Below are 21087 nucleotides of genomic sequence, written 5' to 3' on the forward strand. Positions count from 1 at the left end.
TGCTTACTATCAAAATAACAAAAAATAAAAAAGAGGAAGATAACAGGAGAAAGCATCTATATCTGATGGAGTCACACACACAATGCCTTCTCAAAGCATTAATGAAAATTATTGTCAAATCTTTCCTATTGTTTTTACAGAAGGATTGTAAGGAACAAGATGATCTGTGGGCAATTTAAGTCCTAAAAGAAAAGCAGCTAGATTCTTACCTGAGCAACCTGCAAATTAAAGTACTTCATTAGAATGCATAACAGAAATCCTGGAGATTCAGGGTGAAATTTAAACAACCTGCTCCTGTTTTCTGCTGTTCTCACTTTTCTGTTCCTCTATTTTCTCACTATTGATATTCATCCATCCCAAAGCAAGTCTTCCCAGTTACACGTCTTGCCAAAATAAAAAAAGCCCAGCACCATCAGTTAAGGAGGCTAAGGATGCAATGCAGCACAATACTAAATAAAATATTCTAAAAATGGATCACGTGTCACAATCCTCCTCATTTGAAAGCAGACAGGGCTCTTTACTCTGTACTAGAATATTAGAATAATTAAAAGCTTATCTCTGCCAGACAAAACAGCACCTTGTACCTCTATTGTGAGTTTGATGCCTAGTTATTTTATGATGCAAGGTCTTAATGCCTAATGGTTTTCATGACTGAGGGTCAGGCTGAAGAGCATGTGTTTGCGAAAAAAGAAAAACAGAGAAATGTCAAGGACTCCAGTCTCATCCCCAAGCCCTGAAATACACAGGGAGAGAAGGTTAGAGAGGTCCTCTCTGCTCCTCAAATAGATTTCAATTTGGTGAAGGTTGCTACAAACACAGTAATGACAATTTTGACTCAAATTAAGAAAGAAATAAAAAAAAAAAAACAAAAAAAAAACACAGGCTAAATTGAAATTAGTAATCCCAATAATTCCATTCCATTTGTATCCCCATCGTACAAGGCATAATAAGGTCAACACATGGTAGTGCTGATGTAAATGACTGAAATTAACACAATTCCAAGACCATTGTTATGGATTTGCACATAAAAGGATGTGAGTAGAAGGATCATGGAAGACCTTGGCCTATATTCAGTAATTACAACAACTCAATCCTCCTAGACCTGCCTCTCCCCTGTCATCCTTCTTTCGTCCATCTTTTGGATTTCTTGGCAAATCCTCTTGTCCTCCTCCAACTACCATGTGGTATTGGTGTACATCTTCAATTCACTCTCGAAATAAAGAATACAAGGACATTTTGGGGTTTTTAAGGAATAGTTCAATACAAAGCTATTCTAGATGTAGGAAAGTGTACTGTAAGTTTGAAGCAGAAAAAAAACAAAATTAGCTCACTTCTTACTTTGGGGTGGTTGAGTGGTTAAAGTTATTTCAACATCACAGACTATAATGTGTTTTCAGATTGCAGGGGAGAATTAATTAGAACAGGTTGCAGCAATTACTAGCAGTCTGGCTGTTTCTAAAAGTCAACCTGAGCCATGGCAGACATCTGAGCATAGATAACATTAGCCAGAACACAGACACGGTGGATATGACAAGAACCGAGCTCAGATGTGACTGTGACAGTAGCCTGTCTCATTAACACTGGGGATGACAAGGCCAAATCCGAGTTGTGGAGCAAGAGATGTGTGGAGCCACAGAGCCAAAGAGAGGAGCCTTTGAAAATGGTGAGATGATTATAGTTTCTTCCCCTCATCTCATTACCCACTGAGTGTTTCAAATTTGCCTCCCAGTCCAAGCAGAAACTTCTATTTGGAGCCATCTTTACCCCCTGCAAATTCTGGAAACTGAATTAGACGTTGTTTTCAAGTCAAGCATCTTGAAAAAAATTAGTTCTGGCTGTGATGTGGATGGAGTGCGTGAATAATCTAAGGCTTCACAAATTAGATAAATCAATGCAAGGAATCAAGAGACTACGCATGCTACTCAGAACCTTTCAGGTGCTTCAATGCCAGTGCTGGTCAGGTCACTTACAATCCAAACAACATATAGCTTCCTTTATTGTAACATGATATGACCAACTTACATGTGTTATGGACATCGCCATCTCTCTTTTCTTCGCCTCTTCTCAATTTGGATGATACAAAGTTTCATATTCTCAATGCCAAAAGGGCAGATGCCCAGGTGCTGGTGCAATTGAATTGCTGTCCTAAGCACACAAAGGCAATGTCGCCTGGAGAGGATAGCTCAAGAAACGGGGAGAGCTGTCACAGTAGCAGCAGAGCCCATGGGATTACTGTCAACTGTCTCCTGGACTGTCTCCCCAAGCCTCTCCTCATCCTCCCTCCTGTCTCTTCTGATTCACGACATTCTAGTTGACATTGACCTTTAAACTCCAATTAGCCACTTAATCACAAATTAATTATTAATATCAGAAAAACTAACAGGGCTTAGGTTGTTTGTCTCCCTCACCTCATTATCCACTAATGACCATCCTTGCATCTCATTTCCACAACAAAGTCAAAGAAAATGGTGTTTGCACAAGAATCAGGTTATTTTTTTTAAATAATGCAGCGATGTACAGATTTTTCAGTGTAGGTTCTGTAATTTTCGCCTCTGACTCCTTCATAAAGTCAAAATGTTGTGTGGATTTAATTGCACAGATGCCTCTTTAGACATTAATGACAGTGCTGCGCTGCATAAGAGCGCCACATCCACTTTTGAACTCAGAGCCCTCATGACCTAATTCATCATGAAATGGTTGACAGAGAAGTGTGAAATGGCTCCCAGGGTGAAAAAAAATCAACAGTTAAAGATGGGATATGTACACCAGTTGATGCTTTCTTCTCCACACATGCACGCCCACACACACTTACACACATGCATGCACGTACTTGTTATAGATTTGTCTTTTTCTGTTAGGTGTCATGTCATCAAACATTGCCAGAGTCCTCTACGGAAACTCTCCTGAGTATTGAGCACTAAATGAATGGCTTTTGGGTTTCAAGAATGTCCTTTGACTAAATCAGACATTTGGAATGCACTGACAGAGCCTGAGGTGCACTGCCTGCGAGTCTAATAAATGTGACTCAGCTATCCAATAGCGGGTAATGTTTTTCTGTCAATTATCTCAGACTGTGTTTTCAAGGCAAGATCTACAGAATACCAATTGGTCAGTTTGATCATTTTTAAAAAACATTTTTATTTGCCTTATCCTTGTACATCATAGCCTTAGCAGAAATAAACAAACTGAATTTTTTGCTGGTATATTTAATCTCAAAAGTCTACTTGTTTTGATTGCTCTACAATCTTAAAGGGGTAGAGGGTTTTAAAATTTGCACTTCTAAACAAATGTCAGACTGGGGTAGAAATGACATCCTGCGCTCAGATTTACCTCCTATTTTTCAGGCAGCTTAGAAAGATTTAGCGGATCAGTTTGAGGTTTATATTTTTGCTCCTCTCTACATTATCCTCTTCACTTCTCTTCAAACCTCCTCTCCTCCTAACTCTCAGTCATCGGCCCGCACAGCCTCTCCCCCACGCAGAAACAACAAGCCACGCAGGAAAGTACAACAATGCCGCGCTGACAAGGAGTGATCACACAAGTCCAACACTCTGAGAGGATTACGATGGCGATATGATGAGCGAGGAATTTATTCCCTTTAAATAGAAGTCTCTTAGGGCCTTGAAGATGGCTGAAAGTGACAGATGGGCCAGTATTACTCTTGTGCAAATTTGTGTCAACATTTCAAATCATTTGGTTTGCTTTGGGAACAGTCTGTGGCTCTTACATAGGACACAGCGTTGCCAGTTTGTTTACCATTTGTTTTGATGACTTCAATATTTAGCTTTGCAATCTTCCCATTGCACTTGATGGTTATGAGTCATACCATTCTTTGTTTTAAAAGGAAATAGCCACGCTGACAGAGAAAGGGTGCCCCTTATCATCAGTGGTTATTTGACATTGTGGAGAGCAGAGGTGGAGCTGGTGGCTGAAGAGCTGCTTTGATGCCAATAACACATGACCACGAGATACAAGCCTGTATAAGAGAGGAGAGCTGGAGAGTAGAGACCACAGGTGTTTCCGTTGTGCTGAAATCATTCAAATCCGCTAGCCTTGTCTGTGTGTACTGAAAACAACATGAGCTATGTGTTACTTTATTGTTAATGTGTGTGTTTACAGCTGCTTTTCAAAATATGTCGTAATCGCTACAAGTCATTATTGCAGCATTGTTTTCAATCAGTGTAGCTGGAGAGTTAAGGAACAGACTGTGTTTTTTATTGTTTCATTTTAGATAAATATATGAATGTTCAAAATTTCAACTAATTGGTTTTCATACATTTGCTGATGTGTTAGCATGTGTGTACAAACACAAGGCTTGCATAATCTGTTGTGTTGATACACTTCTCTTTGAGCTAATTTCTATTAAAAATGCTCATCAGATTAAATGAATTCAGTGCAAATGCATGTCCTAATTAATCTTATCTCTTAAGCTTGACACTTAAAAAATGCAAACCCTATGTTTGTGTTTGCGTGTGTGTGTGTGTGCGTGCACCATCAGCATATATTACATTAAGCACTTGGATATATTGTTCCTGATGGATTAGCTTGAAGTTCAGGCATAAGGTCTGAGGTAACACATAAAGTACTGAAGCTTAAAAGTGCTTATCTGTGGTTTTGCCTGTTTTAACCTGTTAATTACTTAATGTATGCTGTGTATGTTACATTACGGCCGGACTGCAGCTGTTTTCAGAACATGACATTGGATCTTTCTAGGTTCCAAGCAGCCATTCTTTACATATAATGACAGTAATGTACAGATAGAGCTAAAAGGAATATAAACTTAACTGAGTCACTGTGCAGTTAATTGTTTACATTCTTGTTACACTTTCACTTATGTGTCAGTTTTCTTTTGCATTCAGTTGGTCAGAATTTTCTGAAATATCAAATGTCATTTATAATATATTTAACACATCAAAAGCCCAATTTGTGTTGATTGTCTCCAAACTATCTACCTGCAAACTTTACAGAATCCAGACTCCACTTCATACTGTGGATCATAGGCTGTTTTTTTTTCTTCTTTTTTTATGCCCACTCCCACAGAGGTCAGGGCCAAGCCTATCTAATAGCAGCAACTTGTGGACCAGCCTTAGAACAAACACAATAGAAAACATTACAGCTGTTGTAGAATTTTGTTGTTCCAAAATGGTAGAACGAGCCACCAAATGGCATCAGAGCGAGGGCGTCCCGCTGAATGGCTTTAAGACTAATCTCCCTTTAGCGTAGACCTCCAAACCCTAACATGCCTGACCTGCACTTCCTTTGCACTTCTATAATATCTGTTCTACTCGTACTGTGCTCTCAAAGAACAAACACAATAGAAAACATTATAGCTGTTTTATTTTTATCTTTTACGCCATAGAGAGGGTTGGGCGGTTTTTCTTTGAGTTTCTTGTGAAATTCCTCTTTAAGTACCATCAACAGTGGTTTATTCAGAAGTTGTTATGCCAAAAAAGAGCATCACAATACAGTAAGGATGTAACAGATTACAAAATATAAGAAATTTCCTTCTGAATGAAATATAAGGAGGATATTCTAATGTATATTTGAAGTCTTTGCAAAATTATTTTTAAGTTTTTCTGAAATGAACTTTTACCTGTTCATAACGAATAAGGAGATCTACGACATCAAAGTCAACAATGCATAATTAATGGATCAAAACAAGCAAAACTGAGAATATCATTTGCAGCTAATGCAAGATGGGAAGATATATACATAAAAATACATATATGTGTTATATACATACATATATATATGATACAAATATTAAATGTGATTTCTATCCTGCCAATGCTAGTCTGCCTGGGTTATTTCGTCATGTGCCAAAGCAAAAAAAAAGCCTCAGCTGAGCCCCACTCAATAATCTTGAATAACATGTAGCAGCAATTACCACATGCCACAGCATGGTAAATTCAGTGGACATCTTGTCTTTTCCGTCTCAGAGCTGCTCTGACAGATCATCCCTTGTGCCTTCTCTGTGGTTGACATGTCTTAAGAAAAAGGGAGATTGTGAAAGAAAGAGACCAACATCGAAGTGAAGACAGAGAAGAAGTGACGTATGAACGCTGCATGCTTGCATGGCTACATAAATGCACACATGTAACCAAATGCAGACTCACTCACTCATGTAATCTGTAAGCCAATGAAAAGATGGCAATCTGTCAGTTCAAACAAAGATATAAGGACTGTGTTGCATCACCTGTAGCTGAATGCACACAAAATCAAACGCTGAACACGTTCAGACACGTTTGCAGATTGTAAGACCTGACCATTCTTTGTCACAGCAATAATAAACCTGAACCAAAATCAAGGCTCAAAGTGTGAGCCATTCAATCATCATACAGTCTTGCGCACTTCGTAAAAAGAATTTTTAGGTACAGCTACCAACAATGTTAAGTCAGAGGTGCTGCAAGATGAACCTTCCCTATGTGTTTGTGAATGGTGTATCTGTCACAGTGAATGTGGTGGCTGATGCATCAGCCAGGCTCCCGAGAATGTGTTATTTTAGGTGCAAAAAAAATTCAAATTCACCAGATAACTTCGACACTGTTTCTGCCAAAGCTGGTGCATCTCTTCTTCACTGTTGTAGACTCAGACATGTTGGCATGCTGAGCACTTTTGGCAGACTGGTGACTGGTGAATTCTGTACTCTGAAGTCATTCCTCTTGAATTCAATTATTTTCTGTCCAGTACTGTGCAGTATGCTCATTCACGTCCAAAAATCTTGGCCAGACCAGGGATAGAGCATGCTTGGAGTGCAAAATCATTGGATGCAAATCACCTCTGAACCTGTCAGTTCTCTATTTAACCCACAACAGAAATACTGTAGAAAAAAATGGGAAGGAATCATCTCATGGGGGATCCATTGATGAAAACTACTTTAATTTCAGCATTTAATTGCGTTAGATTGGGACAACAATTGCCCCCCCAAAAAAAATCCAGAAGTGTAACACATCTCATAAAAGACTAGAATGAGCAAGTCTTTTCTTGTATGAGAAGCTGGGTTTAGACGTTAAACCTTCCCTGAAAGCTGTTATTGCTTTAAGCAGTTGTCACTATGGTGGGTTTTATCTCAACTGTTAGAACAGCAATAATCGATCTGATGGCAGAAAGAAAAACATGTTTTTCTCTGCCCCCGAGGCACATAGCAGAAACAAACACACTCTCGACAGATGGTTTTTCGGAAGACAGACTAAATAAATACAATGCCGGCACAAGTTGTGGGTGTTTTGTGGTGACCTCCAACAAGGATGTATGTTTGTGATTGTGTGTGTGTGAGCGTGTGTGTGTGTGTGTGTGGCTTTTTGAAGGTGTTACTAAAGACCAGATCAGTTTTCTGTCGTGACCAAGTGATCAGCACATAAAGCCAAATGCTGTGGTGGCTGAAGTGGAGTCTGGGGATCTCCAGGTCCCTGGGGGTCTAAAGGAACCACAGCAAAATGAGAAACAGCTTAATTTAATTTAATTGTTTCTTTCCCTCAGTAATAGCACATCCGGACCATATAGCCTGCTGTAATTCATTCTAATTAAAGATTTTACTCGCCCTACTGTGCAGACAGTTATGTACCTCTATGGCAAATTAAAGCCAAGTATGAAAGAAACAGTCCTCAGGACAAAAAACCATCAAGCAAACCTGGTCTCATGTGAACATTATTGTGGGATATTGATATTAAAAGTTTGAGGGGCTTTGCTTTTTGTTGCTAAAGATCTTAAGTGGTAATACAATGTGTGGCCTGCAGAGCAAAATCTTGCAAACTGCAATTTGCTTCATCACATTTAAATATAAACTACTCACAGACAGCAAACAATCATCTTCAAATTCAGTGCAATGTTTGTACAGGTAGCCTTGTGACCCGGGCACAACTCATAAACTGCAGTGCGGCATCAGCTGTATTAATATCACACAGTCGTCCCGATGTATCCTTACACAAATAAATATTTAATTCCCAGAGACCTTCGGTGCGTGTTGTGCAAATTAAAGATGCGCCTCAAATGGCGCATCGTCTGCTACCACACATCTGCAGGGCAGCATGGTGTATTATGAATGTGTTACATTTACGCTAAACATCTGCTTGTGAGAGGCTCAAGCAGTGGACACATTACAACAAGGCAAAATCCGTTTATTGCCACATAATCCTGCAGGGAAAAGAGTTAATCTCGGGCAAAACTTGACTTACTCACCCCTTTTGAACATTTTGTAGGTCTAAGTGTATTTCGTCTTGTGTCCTGCTCGAATCATCTATTCTTATATTCCAGGATTGAAACTTGTGCGCTTCCCTTTTGAAGTTGATCCGGATCTTTCTTGTCTCGTCGTGCGAATGGCAGCTGTCACTCCTCTGGATTTCCGCGCGCACCACTAAATTGAGTTGTTCTGCCGACTGTGTTTCAAGAAAAACAGTCTCCTTGTTCATAAAAGTCTGGCAGATCTCCGTCAAACCTTGCAGATGAAGCGACAATAACAGTAAAACAGACGCACTAAAACGATCTTTCCAGTCCGATAAATAACTCCTGTGTGTGCTGGGCACGAACGCACAGCAGCACTCCGAAACAACCCCTTGGCAGCCAACTCCTTTCAGCCCTAAATGACCATACAGGCTTCAGATCAGTTCTGGCGGCAGGTTGACGGTGGAAAAAGACAGACTCCAACAATCACAAATCTTTAAATTCAAGTGGCCACTCTCAAATTCTTCTCTCGGTGCATCGAAGCTGTCCAAACATATTTGATCAAATCTCTAATCAACACAAGTTATTTGGATTCACATCCCGCCTCTGATGTCGGATTATAAACGCAGGCTCCTCAAATCCTCCTTATTAATGTAGTCTTTGATGCCGTCGGCTTCCTTAGAATCCCGCTTTTCAGCTCTCCTCTCCACTTGTGAATCACACATTTCTGTGATCTTGTCTATGAAGATCTCCCCCTGCTCCCAAACCTTTGGATCAGATCGCTCGTGCGCTCAGGGAGGAAGAAAGTGCGATGCCGCCTCAGCCTCTCCACCGGGCAGCAACCTGCTCCATCCCTCTCAGTGCCTCCGTCCCTGTCTGCGCCACCCTGAGACACGCTGCTCCCTGACACCACAGGTCTCCATAATACATATGACATGGCACAAATAGGGGAAAAACTTCTATTCATCATAAATATTTGAAAATAGCTGACGTTGGCTTTGCACATATGTTCGTAAGGCACGATGAAAGGCCACACTAAATGATCTTGGTTTTTTTTCAATGGCGTTTTACACTCATTTTGTTCTATTTCATTTCATTTACTTTACTTTTACATCATTTCAGTTGTTAGCTATCCGAGTTATATTCTAAAGTCGATATGCGTGCCCACATAGCCTATTTGTTTGGGGATATTTCTTTTCTTTTATCAATTCAATGTTTTTATTCATTTTTGGTTTACTTCTTTTGTGCTGTTATATTTATTCATTTACTTATCATTCTTACTTTCCATTTAACTTGTATTTGAAACGGCATTTTTGCAAATACTTTAATTTAATCTAATTTAATTCAGTATTCTTTAGTAGGCCTATATTTCTCTACTTTATTGTTTACCTGTATGCTCCCTCTGTCCCGTCCAGGGACATCGGTGACCTCGGTGCTCGGCTTATCTTCACTGCCCTCCTCGGTTGATTGGTTTCGTCTTTCCGCGTCTCACGTGTTTCATGTTTGGGAGAAAAAAAACATGGCTGCGCCCACGAGTGAGGTGCAGATAGTTCCTGTCAAAAAGCCCACAGGTAAATCATGTTATCATTCATGTTATCGTAAGTGATTTATTCAGACAAGTATGTGACGTATACAAATCTATGAACTCCTTCTACTCCGCTTCCGCGTCAGTGCGATAAATTTACACCGAGTTGTTTTTCCAGCAGCCGGAGAGTGATGCAAGCAATTAGGAAGGGAGACATCACTAACTCTGTCTTGTGTTTACAAGATATTCTGCTGTGTTCACTCTAATATACCGACGTGACAGCGTATTTTCTTTCTGACTAATTGTTACCATCCATTCGGCATTCATCCTCGTCCAAAATGGCTCTGCCGTGCGCAGGCTGGGAAACGTCAGTCAGCTGTTGAAGTGTTCTTTTGATGAAGACACAGTTTTCAACTTATACAAAAAAAACGCCACCTAAACAAAGATTTTTATTCGTGCCTTCTCTGGACAAATGAAACGCATTTTCCGTGAACCTATTAGAAGGAATGGGTGAGGGGTGGGTTAGGTCAGCATCTTTAAAACTCTGTGCAGTTATCACCGCGGAAACCTGACACTACTCTGTCTTTATTAGATACCTGCTGTCACCACTTGAGTTTTTATTTCAGTTGGTCTAATTAAATGCAGTGAAGATAATGTAACGGATGTTTTTGCAAGCAGACTGAGCAGTTTAACAGAAGGACGATGTCAAACGTGTGTATTTACTGAAAAACATGGCTTTGCCTCTAATTATTGTGAAATATACACATGTGAATGTAAAAACCATATTCATGGAAAACATGAGTATGTCATAATATTCAGAATTGCAGAGTTTTATCTATTAGATTAACTGAATTTCTTCAAACGTTTTAGAATAACGTGTAATTTGCCAGTGAGGTAAGAGGCAGCTGCATTCATGGTACAATGGTATTCACTTTACATCCCAGTGTATAAAAGTGTATATACTAGCTTTATTTATGAAATCTATTATGGGTCTACACATAGAAAAAGACCTTAAATGAGATAGGCTATATTATAACTGTTTTTTCACAGGACTTTTACTTGCATTGCTTGAGGGATACTCATCCCTCTTTTAGGCAAAATCTCATTGTGAGTCATGTGTTGAAGAGGCTCAAGAGCAGCTTTTTTGGGAATCCGGCTGTATTAATGTACACTTACACTTTGCTATTTTTGTTCAAACCTGTATAAAGGTGTAACTTTACAGCATGTGCAGAGCTCTTGGGCTCGATTGAGTCTGATCTGGCGTATACATGCGGAAGTGATTCAGTCCCTAATTGTGTTATCTGGGCATGATTGTCTGGTATTGAGAGGCTCAATTCCGAGCAATTTCCGTCTCACAAAACTGTCTACATCAGTTTTTAAAGTCCAGCTTTATTCAGACAAGCACAGTGGTTACCTCTTTTTTTATTGTGTCAAGTAAAAATGCTCTCTGAACAAAACTGAGTCAGTGCATCAGTGAAACTCTGACATTGGCTTGAATTTCAGACTTCTCAGTGTTTTGTTGGAATCCGGCTTGAGAAGATGATACGAAGACAGATTTTCTTTCTGTTTTCTGTGTGCTCTCCAGTTCCCCACCCGGAAGCCTCTGTATTTGTGGAGTTTGGATTTGGGAAACAAATATTTGAGTCACGCTTTTGCTTCAACATGTGTTTGCTACATTGCTGACAGCTCAATAATCTAATTATCTGTTCAGTCCGAGGCCCACGGCGGGTAGCCAATCAAATTCCAGATGAAATCCTCCAAGACCCTGAGCTGCAGGAGGCAATCAAAGCCCTGCCTGCAAATTACAACTTTGAGATCCACAAGACAGTTTGGCGAGTGAGACAAGCAAAAGCTAAGAGAGGTGAGTTGTATTTCTTCATGATACACTTTGTTCATTTTGTGTTCTTTATTTTCTTGTTTAACAGACAGTCATAGTTTCTATTGAGATGTAGCGGTTTGTCAGATTTCAAATGATACAAACGCAGTTCTAGAATACATTTTATAGCCAAGAAGAAACATCTTTTTGGGAGTCCTCCCTCATAAGAGGTTTAAGGGCATATGTCCACGCAGTGCTTTGCTCTGGCAGAAAAGTGCTGGCATAATACTGGGAAGGATTTAAGTCCAGCTAAAAGAGCCCTCTCACGCATGTTAATGTTGACTACAGCTATCTTCACATTTGCAACTCAAGCAGTGAAAAAAACACAAGACTCACAAGCTTCTTTCTCATCTGTTTTTTTTTGTTTTAATAATAATTCCTTCTGTTCATTTGTATACAATATCAACAGTGGAAGCACAATATGAACTCAAAACCCCTTCCACCCTGTCGAACCCTTATTCCCCATATAATGAAATCACATATACATAGTCACATTCATACATTCGTGTACACTTAAATACACAAGGGTAGGGAATTTATATATATATATATATATATATATATATATACACACATATACACATTTAATTAAATCAGGACACTAGCACACTGGAGCTGATTAACACATCTTAGCTGGAAGTAGTGGGGTGAGCAGGGAGAAATTGAGAATAAAGAATTTATCTGTAATCAGTTGTCGAGGTGAATAAGATTTACATGGCATGTGAGAGCAGATAGGATTGTGAAAATGAGACCTTATTGTGAAGAAAGACCCCGAAAGTGTTCGAGGAAAGGTCCCCACACATTCCAAAACTTGTTGTATGAATTATGGATTGAGTAGCGGATCTTCTCCAGGCTCAGACAGGACATAATGTCCCCCAGCCATTGAGCATGGGTGGGCGGGGCAGAGACTCACAAGCTTCAAACAGAGTTTTTACTGTTTTGGTTGGGCTCTTTTCTCTGATGTCATATGAATACAGCAAACCGTTCTCATGACAGAGTGGGAAATGGCTCGATTGGCCCACTTGATTTATTAGCGCATCGTCTCCATACGTTTCCTCTGCTAGATGAGATCCACTTTCCACGTCTTGCCACTATTTAATTGACCACATGCACTTTGAAGGAAGAAGGAAAAGAGCAGACGGGGATAATCCACTTACCTTTTCAACCATTTTCAATAGTTATTGGATTTTTTTACTCCCTCCCACTGGCAGTAAGGAGTTAAAAATACATGGATAAGGTCAGAATTAATGTACATTAATGTACATGTACATGGTTGGTATATATGTTACTAAATACATGGCTAGACAGTGAAAAAATCAACATGGTTATGGCTTACACATATTATAATTCACGTCATGATTCCTTTCATGTCATGTGAATTCTGCCAACAGAAAACAGCCTAGGGATATGTCTCATTCTCGCAATACAAAGCCATGGGTCATATGCTACTTCATAATGGACGAGAGGATATTACACATTATCTGGTGTGGCTGGGCTGCTACAGACTGCTTCTCTTTCATTTTTGGGGGGTTATTGGGGGTACCAAACAATCAGTTGCCTGGAAAGTACACGAGTGACTGCACCAGTGCCTGTCTAAAAAGTTTAGACATTTTTAACTTGAGGTTCTCTGAGTGTCTGCACAAAAAGGCAGAGTGCTCTGTCAGAAGAAATTGCATGCAGCACACTATCTCTGGGTGGCCATGAATACTGTCTGCTCATTGGGAGCAATTAAAAAATTATGCTCAGGGAGAAATGCGCTGCAAACACTTGGTCAAACAGATCAAGTGCAAAAGAGTGAGCCAGTCACAATTCCACAATACTAACAATCAGTTTAAGCCTTTCACATTGCACAACAGGCCGCTGAATTAACTTACACACTAAGCTGAATTGGATCAGAGGCTGGATGAAGATACATGGAAGTAAAGGATCTGCATATGTCTTGTACAGCTGTATTTGCATAAGAGGATTGGTTCTAATTACAGTCACATTAACCAGAAGGGATGGAGCAAAAATGGCATTTTTGTTCATCTGTGTTTTACAATCTCACGCTGACAACCCTCTTGATTTGACAACATTTCTTTTATCCTCATTTTCAGTGGCAGCACAAGATACAACAAAAATGAGCCCATCCATTTAGTGTGTCACTCCATTAAAACTGCTCTGAAAGTTTACAGTTTGCAGGGAATGTGTGAATGCATGCGATGGAGAGCTTTAAGCATTGCACACACAAAGACAGTTTGTGCTAGACTTCATTCAAAACGCTACCCATGAATGCATCTGCGCTTTGACCTACTTTGAGGACTTTATTGTACAATTGCTTACCTGGAAGGTTCACACGAGTTTATCCAGTGCAGGGCCAAATAGTAAAGCAAACCTAGTTTTCAAAAGGCCGTCTAGGCCATCCAACAGTGACCGTGCCAACAAAATGTAACTTCACGGAGGTTTTTTTACCAAAAATACATCAACAACATCAGCTGTATTGACTGCTTACTTGTAGACTAAACATGCTCCTTGGTAATGTTATTCACAAAAAGCCTTTTTCGTTGTGCAGTGATCACTCCTCTTGCTCAGCACGGACAGCAAAGTGAAGCAAGATGCTTTTCACAAGCACTTCATGTCCAGTGTGTTTTGGCACCAGTTAACACTGAATTTGTGAATGGGATGTGTTTGCCTTTTTGATCTTTTGGGGGGGGGGGATTGCACTTGTGTTTTTGACAGCTTTGGAGGGCTGCACTCACACTGAAGCTGCTAGTGCCCCAACTGAGATTTCTTCTTTCCATCCATGCAGACGGATCTGTTAGCCATGTATCTAAAAGATGAATGCAGTTTTCTTTTGCAGTTCCTTTTGTTCTATGTTGAAAGCAGAACTTACCTGATGAAAAAGTAATATTATCTACCAGAAGGAGAGAAATGTGCTACTTTTCAACATGCAAGCTGTCTGTACTTGTTAATCTGTCTGTTCGGATGTCATGTCTTTTTACCATTTTTCATCAGTTTATTTCATCATGCAGGTCTTTTAACCATAAAAAAAGAAAGTCTGCAGTCTTAGTAGGCAGTTTTGTCTGTTCGTACAGAGTCACCACCACAACCGCGTCCTGTCAAGGTCATGTTGCATCAAATCTAAATCCAGCATGAGGCTGTCAGACAGATATTTTAGAGAATCTTCACTAAATAGTGTGCCTTTTCAGTTTCTGCCCCAGCACATTGCTACGTGTATGTGTGGCTTGTCAGGTCTTTGTGTATTGTTTCAAAGGCATCCCCGAGCAAAAAAGAAAAAAAAAATCTTCCCTTTCTAGTGTAAATTACAAAGCATGTGGTCACTGTCTACCTCAGGTGGAAATATGCAGATGCGATGCCAAGAGGATTGCATCAAATCTTTTTGTCCCTGTCTGGAGCATGTGGCTTACTGCATCCTGCTGGCTTTGCTTTTTTTATGTTGTTGTGTGATGTTTTTTTTAATTTTATATCTGAGCTCATCCTCTCTCTCTGAACTCAAAGAGCATAGCTCACCTCATCACCCCTGTCCCCCCGTGTTCCTCTTTATGCCCATCTGTTTCTTTGTCATCCTCTGAACCCCCCCTTGAGTCTCACACAGTTCTTTTGAAATTGAGCACTGGAGAACAGCCCACAATAGAATTTCATATTGGCTTCCCAGATATGTTTGTTGTTTGTTTAGAAAGAGTGAAAACTTGTGAGGTTTTATGCCTGCGTCGTTTTGAATTTTAGTTTCTTTGGAAACTTCCTCTTCTGCTCTTGGCTGTCAGCTTCCTTTCCATTCCACACTGAGTGACACGTTGTGTCTATAGAGAAACATGATTTGCATTAAGCTTGTAAAGAATTCAGATCAATGGAGATGGCATTCCCAGATTTTGATATAATCTGAAAACCCAATACGTTTTTTCATGTTCAGTTTAAAGTAATATGGCCATACAGTTAATCATTTCAGTGTGATCTTGCTGATTCTAGTTTCGATTATGTAGTTATTATCTGACACTTCAGCCAGATTTATATGTATATGTATATACATATATATATATATATATATATATATATATTGTTTATTGATCATTTTTAGAATAATTTCTTAAAGGAGTTTGGAAGACTCTAAGACATGTTCTTAGCTCCCTGATACATTTTTCAGATCTGTGTTTATTTAGTTATGTGTGAGCTGATGTACAGTTTGAGAGTGTTTTGAACTCCAGCTTGTGTTACTTCTCTCATACAGAAGTTGTTCAGCCTTGAGTGTGTCTTCTTCACGCTCAGACAAGACCGAGATAAAGCCAAAAATAAAGCAGTGGAGATTTAAGTGTTTTGAGGGACCTTGAATCTGTGACTACATTTCCCTGGGGTGATTGTGAAATTCCTTGGGAATAGTTCTGTTTTCAAGATGTAATTACAAGATGTAATCAAAACATGAAATTTTCTCTTAGATGTTTCCTTTAGCTTAAAGACAACAGGCACCATGTTGGAGGATTTATCTCCTCCTTTCAGTATCCGCACGTTTCTTTCTAAAATAAAATTATTTTTATGAAAGCTACAACAACTCAGTACTGTTGCAATCATTCAATTATAAAAATGTTAAGGTTTCTAACGGAGGGTTGCTTAAAGGAAGGTCAAAAACTCAATTTTTTTTTTTTTTTTATTATGATTCTGGAGACATTGGTGAATTTCTGCTGTTGCAGGACACACTGTCCTTCAGTGGCGAGGCCACTGCTGTTGCCATGGGGGTGTCACTGTGTCTTCAGCAGTGTTTACACTGTTGATGTGTGTCAAAGTAGCATTAGCACGAATGCCAGAATCCAAGGTTTCTAAGTATGGCTTTGCATTGTTATTATGGGAGCAGTGCTATTCATAAGCCATCAGCGTTTTTAATTTTTCCAACATATTTGAACAAGCAACAGGGAAACACTGTTGCAGTGAGAAAGTGTAACACCACTCCAGTCAGAAAGAGATCTCATACATTTACCTGCCTGAACGGATGTATGTAAGACAGCAGAAGATATGTGTGGTGTAGACCAAAGATAATAACTGAATGTCAGGCGATTAATTCCAATGGAAATATTCTGTTTTACTGTTACTTTACTGCCCCGAGGATTGGACAGCTGTCGGTCACTAATTCAGCTGTGAAGTCTGCATCATATCAGAGAGTGGTTGCATACACTGTGAAATCATCTGTCCAAAGGTGAAAGTTGAACTTGAAATGAACATTTCAACAAGATTGCCTGCACACTAGCAATTACCGTAACCGTTGACTATAAGTCAAAGCCCAATGAAATGCTGTGGGGATATTTGAATTTCAGTCATCAAAAACCAGCAGAAGGAAGTTTTATGGTCAAGATTTTTAGTGTGCTGATTTTATAGACTTCCACAAAATGAACACACTGTTTTTTCCTCTAAATGGGGGAATGAATGGCTAATAGTATACTTTTGGCTTATATGTACGATTAATTATTGAAAAAAGCTAATTTTCCTGTAATGCTGTTGAAGTGTACCTTCTTTGTCTGGAGGCTCTTTTTCAAAGTAGTGTAAATGTTTTTACTATAATTGTAGATTAGTTACTGTTTTATAATGGAATTTGTCTTTATTTGTGTTTCCTCCTCGTTTATTGCAGGGTTGGAATATTGGATCGCATTATTTTTACTGATGTTCCCATTTTCTAGTATCGGCTTTATTTTGGCACTTAGTGATGCACAGTATGTGAAGGCCGGACATTTATGACCGTCGGCAAAATGTTTCTGTTTTAGTTGTTTGCATTGCAGTTGTTTGACATTCATCACAAAATTCATCACATTAAGATGTTATGCACTCACTCTCCCAAAATTTTATTCACTATCTGTCTTATTCTCCTTTCTCCGGCCATAACCTCCCCTTTGAAATCTCCTGAGTAAACCCATGGCTTTGTCTGTTCGGTCTACCGTTTACTGATAAATTGGTCTTTCCAGCACTTCCTTAGGTTACATTTTAATTTAGCATGTTAACATAATCTCACGTGTAGCTCTCTAATTTGCTCTGCAACTATTAATTCTACAACAATACATTCATCAACAAAGTTAAATGGTCGGTGATTGACACTTTATGAACCAAAACTATTTTTTACTGAATATTTCAAACGTTTTCCAACAGTGGTGCATGTTATGTGTCACATTGATGGGAGGAGGAGAGTTTTCTCTCCTGTTTCTTTGGGTTTTTAGAATAAACACATCCATTGAATTGTCTTTTTAATGTTTGTGAGACTATGGTGCTCACAAGAGCGAGACTTTATCTTTTAAGTCAAAAGCAGCGATCATGCTTACATTTACAGTGCAAACACAGTGCCAGGCCTACCCCTAGCATCTGACTCACCTTTTACTGGTGGAGCAGATGGAGAAAGCTCTTTGCTTCTGTCAACTCTGGCAAAGGTGTGTTCTGAAACCTTTCTCTGTTAATAAACTTGCCCTTTTCCAGCTAATGACCTGTGTCTCTATCTCCTTGAGCGCTGGATGTTCTCTTAACCTTTCATCAGTAAGAAGTCCTCTCGCTCCTCCTTCCAGCATCTCTCCCTCAATCACTCCATCTCATGGCTGCCCTCCCTCAACCTCTTTGGCCTTTTGTATGTCCCAGCTTTGATTGTTTAATGTTGTCTGGCACTGAAGTCTTGAAATTGTTTCTGGCCTAGTCATGTGAAAATGTTTTTGTGCTGAAGTCAGTGGTTTCAAGCTGTAAGTGTCCACTGAGACCATGATGGATTTATGGAAGAAAGGCGTGACAGAGTTTTACTGGAAGAAAATGTCATGCTTGATTGAAACCAAGCCTTTATTGCCAGGTACACACTCCATGTGTCAAACTGGTTGGAGGATATCTCACACTGAACTGTTGAAAACTTGTGCACAGAACACGTGTTTGAGAGATTAAAGTCCTCGAAATGACAATAGATCAAAAATAGATCTACTGATATGTATTGGTGGTACCCGGGCAGTGTAGTATAATCTAATCCAATTGAGCATTAAACTACTAAACAATTATCCCTGTATTTCACACTTTCACCAGCAAGAAAGCCAGTCGATTAAAAATCTGCTAAAGTGCTTCTGCTTTGTTGAAAAAACTGTAAGTGCGGTTGACAGCCTAATACGATGATCACAAAATATATTTAAAGCTCCCAAAATCTAATCGGTGTTCATATTTTAGTCCTCAGCACTAAACATAAACACAAAGGACATGTCTTTGTTTAAAGCAGGGCATCAATTTGACACATCATCATGATGATGTGTCAAATTGATGCCCTGCTTTAAAATTGATGCAAGAGTTCCTTGTCAACATTTCCTCAGATTTTTTTAACTGATTACCTCACTGTAAATTAAAGACCTCATGACACGTGGAAAATACTGTAATATACATAAACACATTGAAAGTACACATACAAAATAGTCACTTGAAGTTGGTTTTAATCATTATGATAGAGAAATTGAGTTTGTACGGCCTTTTAAAAGTGCAATTTTTGCGATCTGCTGGCGAGCTTCCTATTAGTCCGTCACGTGACCTATGACGTGCACTCCGGAACATCTCCTTTGTCACTCACGACTATCCTGACACCTGTCATAGCTACAACATGGATTCTGACAACTCCTCCGATTCATCCTCGGATCCTGACACATTTTTTCGAAGTGGCAGAGTCCGACCCAATGCTGGAGGACAATGTGAGGGGCGTTATGCCCTATAGATACGAGCCATACCTAGATGAGTTGGAGCCACACGGCTCCATGGAAAGTTCGGATGGCGAGGCGGAAGGCGCTGTTGCTCATATGCTATAGCCTAGCTCCTGACCAGTGGCCATCCTTCCACGATTAGGCTAGTTCTACTTCGGCTTTTCATGCGAATCAACCCACGACATTGCCACTTTGTAAAGTTCTGTGACAATTGTAAGATTATTTCAAGCCCCTTGCCTTTATCTGTTATATTTTAGGTCAGGGGTGGCCAACCCGCGGCTCCTCAGCCGCATGCGGCTCTTTGTCTGGTTTCATGCGGCTCTTATGTTCATATCAAAATTTGTGTTTGTGGTTTTTTTTTTTTTTTAATGTGCGTGTTCGCTTCGTTTGAGTTCAATACGGCAGCGGTCTCCAACCTTTTTTGCTCCATGGATCGGTTTAAAGTCAGACAATATTTTCACGGACCGGCCTTTCAGGTGTGGCGGATAAATACTACAAAATAAAACAATACAACCAACACAGACTCTGTGGTATTTAGTAAATATATTAATAAACTTGAATCCACTGTGTACTTGTATGTAACTTTATTAGCAGCGTCCTCCTGACATAACATCCTCTCTGCCTCCTAAAGGCGCTAGCATGGTTGCCGCGTCTGTCACGGCGGTGTCGCACCGTGACGTCAAAATGACGTTTCAGGCATGGCGCTTCCCTTGAAAAGACGGCGCAGCGCGTTGTCATGCACCAGTCAATTTTTGTAACTTGGCGGCGCCGAGAACAACGAACCGGATGGACCGATGTGAGACCAGGCTCAGTGAGGAGGTGCGTTTGTACAGACAGCTGTACGAAACTGCAGTGAAACAGCACAGGGAGCACGTAAACTCCCCAAACTGGTGCACAGAGATTGGCAGAACTTTGGGGAAAGAGAACTTTGGGGAAAGAGGGAGAGTTCTGTAAGAGAGTGTGGAAGAAGCTACGGGACAGATACGTGAAGGCAAAGAAGAGGGCAGAGACTCTGTTGATGCCGGGGGCTTCAGACCTTCACCTCTATTAACTAAATTAAAATGATCCGAAAACTGCAGCAGTATCATTAATTACAGTATTCTTGCTCTTGACAGCGGCATTGTTTTCTTCTCCACTTTCGTGGTTGTAGAGTAGAGGTAACCTTAACGTAGCAGCGCCACCTCTGTGACGGAGAAAATTGCAACTACTGGCGCAACAACTTGCGCCACTATACATGGCGGACACGAAATCGTGACGTCATCAACACCGCTCGCGCTAGCAGACGCGGCAACCATGCTAGAGCCTTAACGCTCTCTGGTCGCTATGGTAACGCTTAAACATGTCTTCAAAATGCAGCTTTCTTTTTCTTAGTGGTCACAGCCTCTTCTTCTGTCTCCTCACTGGAAAGAAGCTTTCCAAACACGTTTGTTTTTGACTCATTTTGCTCGGTTCATGGGTTTAATATCAGCGTTGATGCGTCACGTGACCGAGATGAGAGCGAGTCAAGAACAGACGGATGGAACGGAGAGAATTCGGTCATTTTTCAAAATAATATGGCTCTTTGTGGTAACACAGTAAAAAATGCGTCTCTTAGTCTCTGACCGGTTGGCCACCCCTGGTTTAGGTGTTCTTGTGGGAGGTGTGAGCCAGTGCCAGTGGTAGATGAGTCGGTGTGCTGCCGCGAACAGTCTAAAGTGTGCGAGAGGAGAGAGGAGGAGGGAGCAGACGTTCCGGAGCATACGTCATTTTTATGTTGGAACGTTGGCGGGACACTGGCCTGTGGATTTCAGTGGCGTGCGTTCAAATTTCGAAAATAACAGAGAACCGGGCATATTTATCACAAT

At 40.2% G+C, this 21087-nt stretch overlaps 2 protein-coding genes across 3 annotated transcripts in view; one reads left to right on the forward strand and one right to left on the reverse strand.

Moving 5' to 3' along the window:
• Positions 1–9022, reverse strand: part of rtn4rl1b (reticulon 4 receptor-like 1b) — a 151226-nt gene extending 142204 nt beyond the window's left edge. Inside the window, exon 1 of the mRNA XM_075474356.1 lies at positions 8179–9022. Within this exon, the coding sequence (XP_075330471.1) occupies positions 8179–8191 (13 nt within the window). The 5' untranslated portion in view covers positions 8192–9022. The remainder of the gene's footprint in view (positions 1–8178) is intronic.
• A 618-nt stretch (positions 9023–9640) lies between these two features.
• The window catches only part of dph1 (diphthamide biosynthesis 1), a 61053-nt gene continuing 49606 nt past the window's right edge, over positions 9641–21087 (forward strand). For both annotated transcript variants that reach the window (XM_075473180.1, XM_075473182.1), the window contains exons 1-2: positions 9641–9731; positions 11397–11546. In XM_075473180.1, coding sequence (XP_075329295.1) covers positions 9680–9731; positions 11397–11546 — 202 coding nt within the window. In that variant the 5' untranslated portion in view covers positions 9641–9679. The remainder of the gene's footprint in view (positions 9732–11396; positions 11547–21087) is intronic.

This window comes from Odontesthes bonariensis, chromosome 9 (assembly GCF_027942865.1).
Source record: "Odontesthes bonariensis isolate fOdoBon6 chromosome 9, fOdoBon6.hap1, whole genome shotgun sequence".
Taxonomy (NCBI): Eukaryota; Metazoa; Chordata; class Actinopteri; order Atheriniformes; family Atherinopsidae; genus Odontesthes; species Odontesthes bonariensis.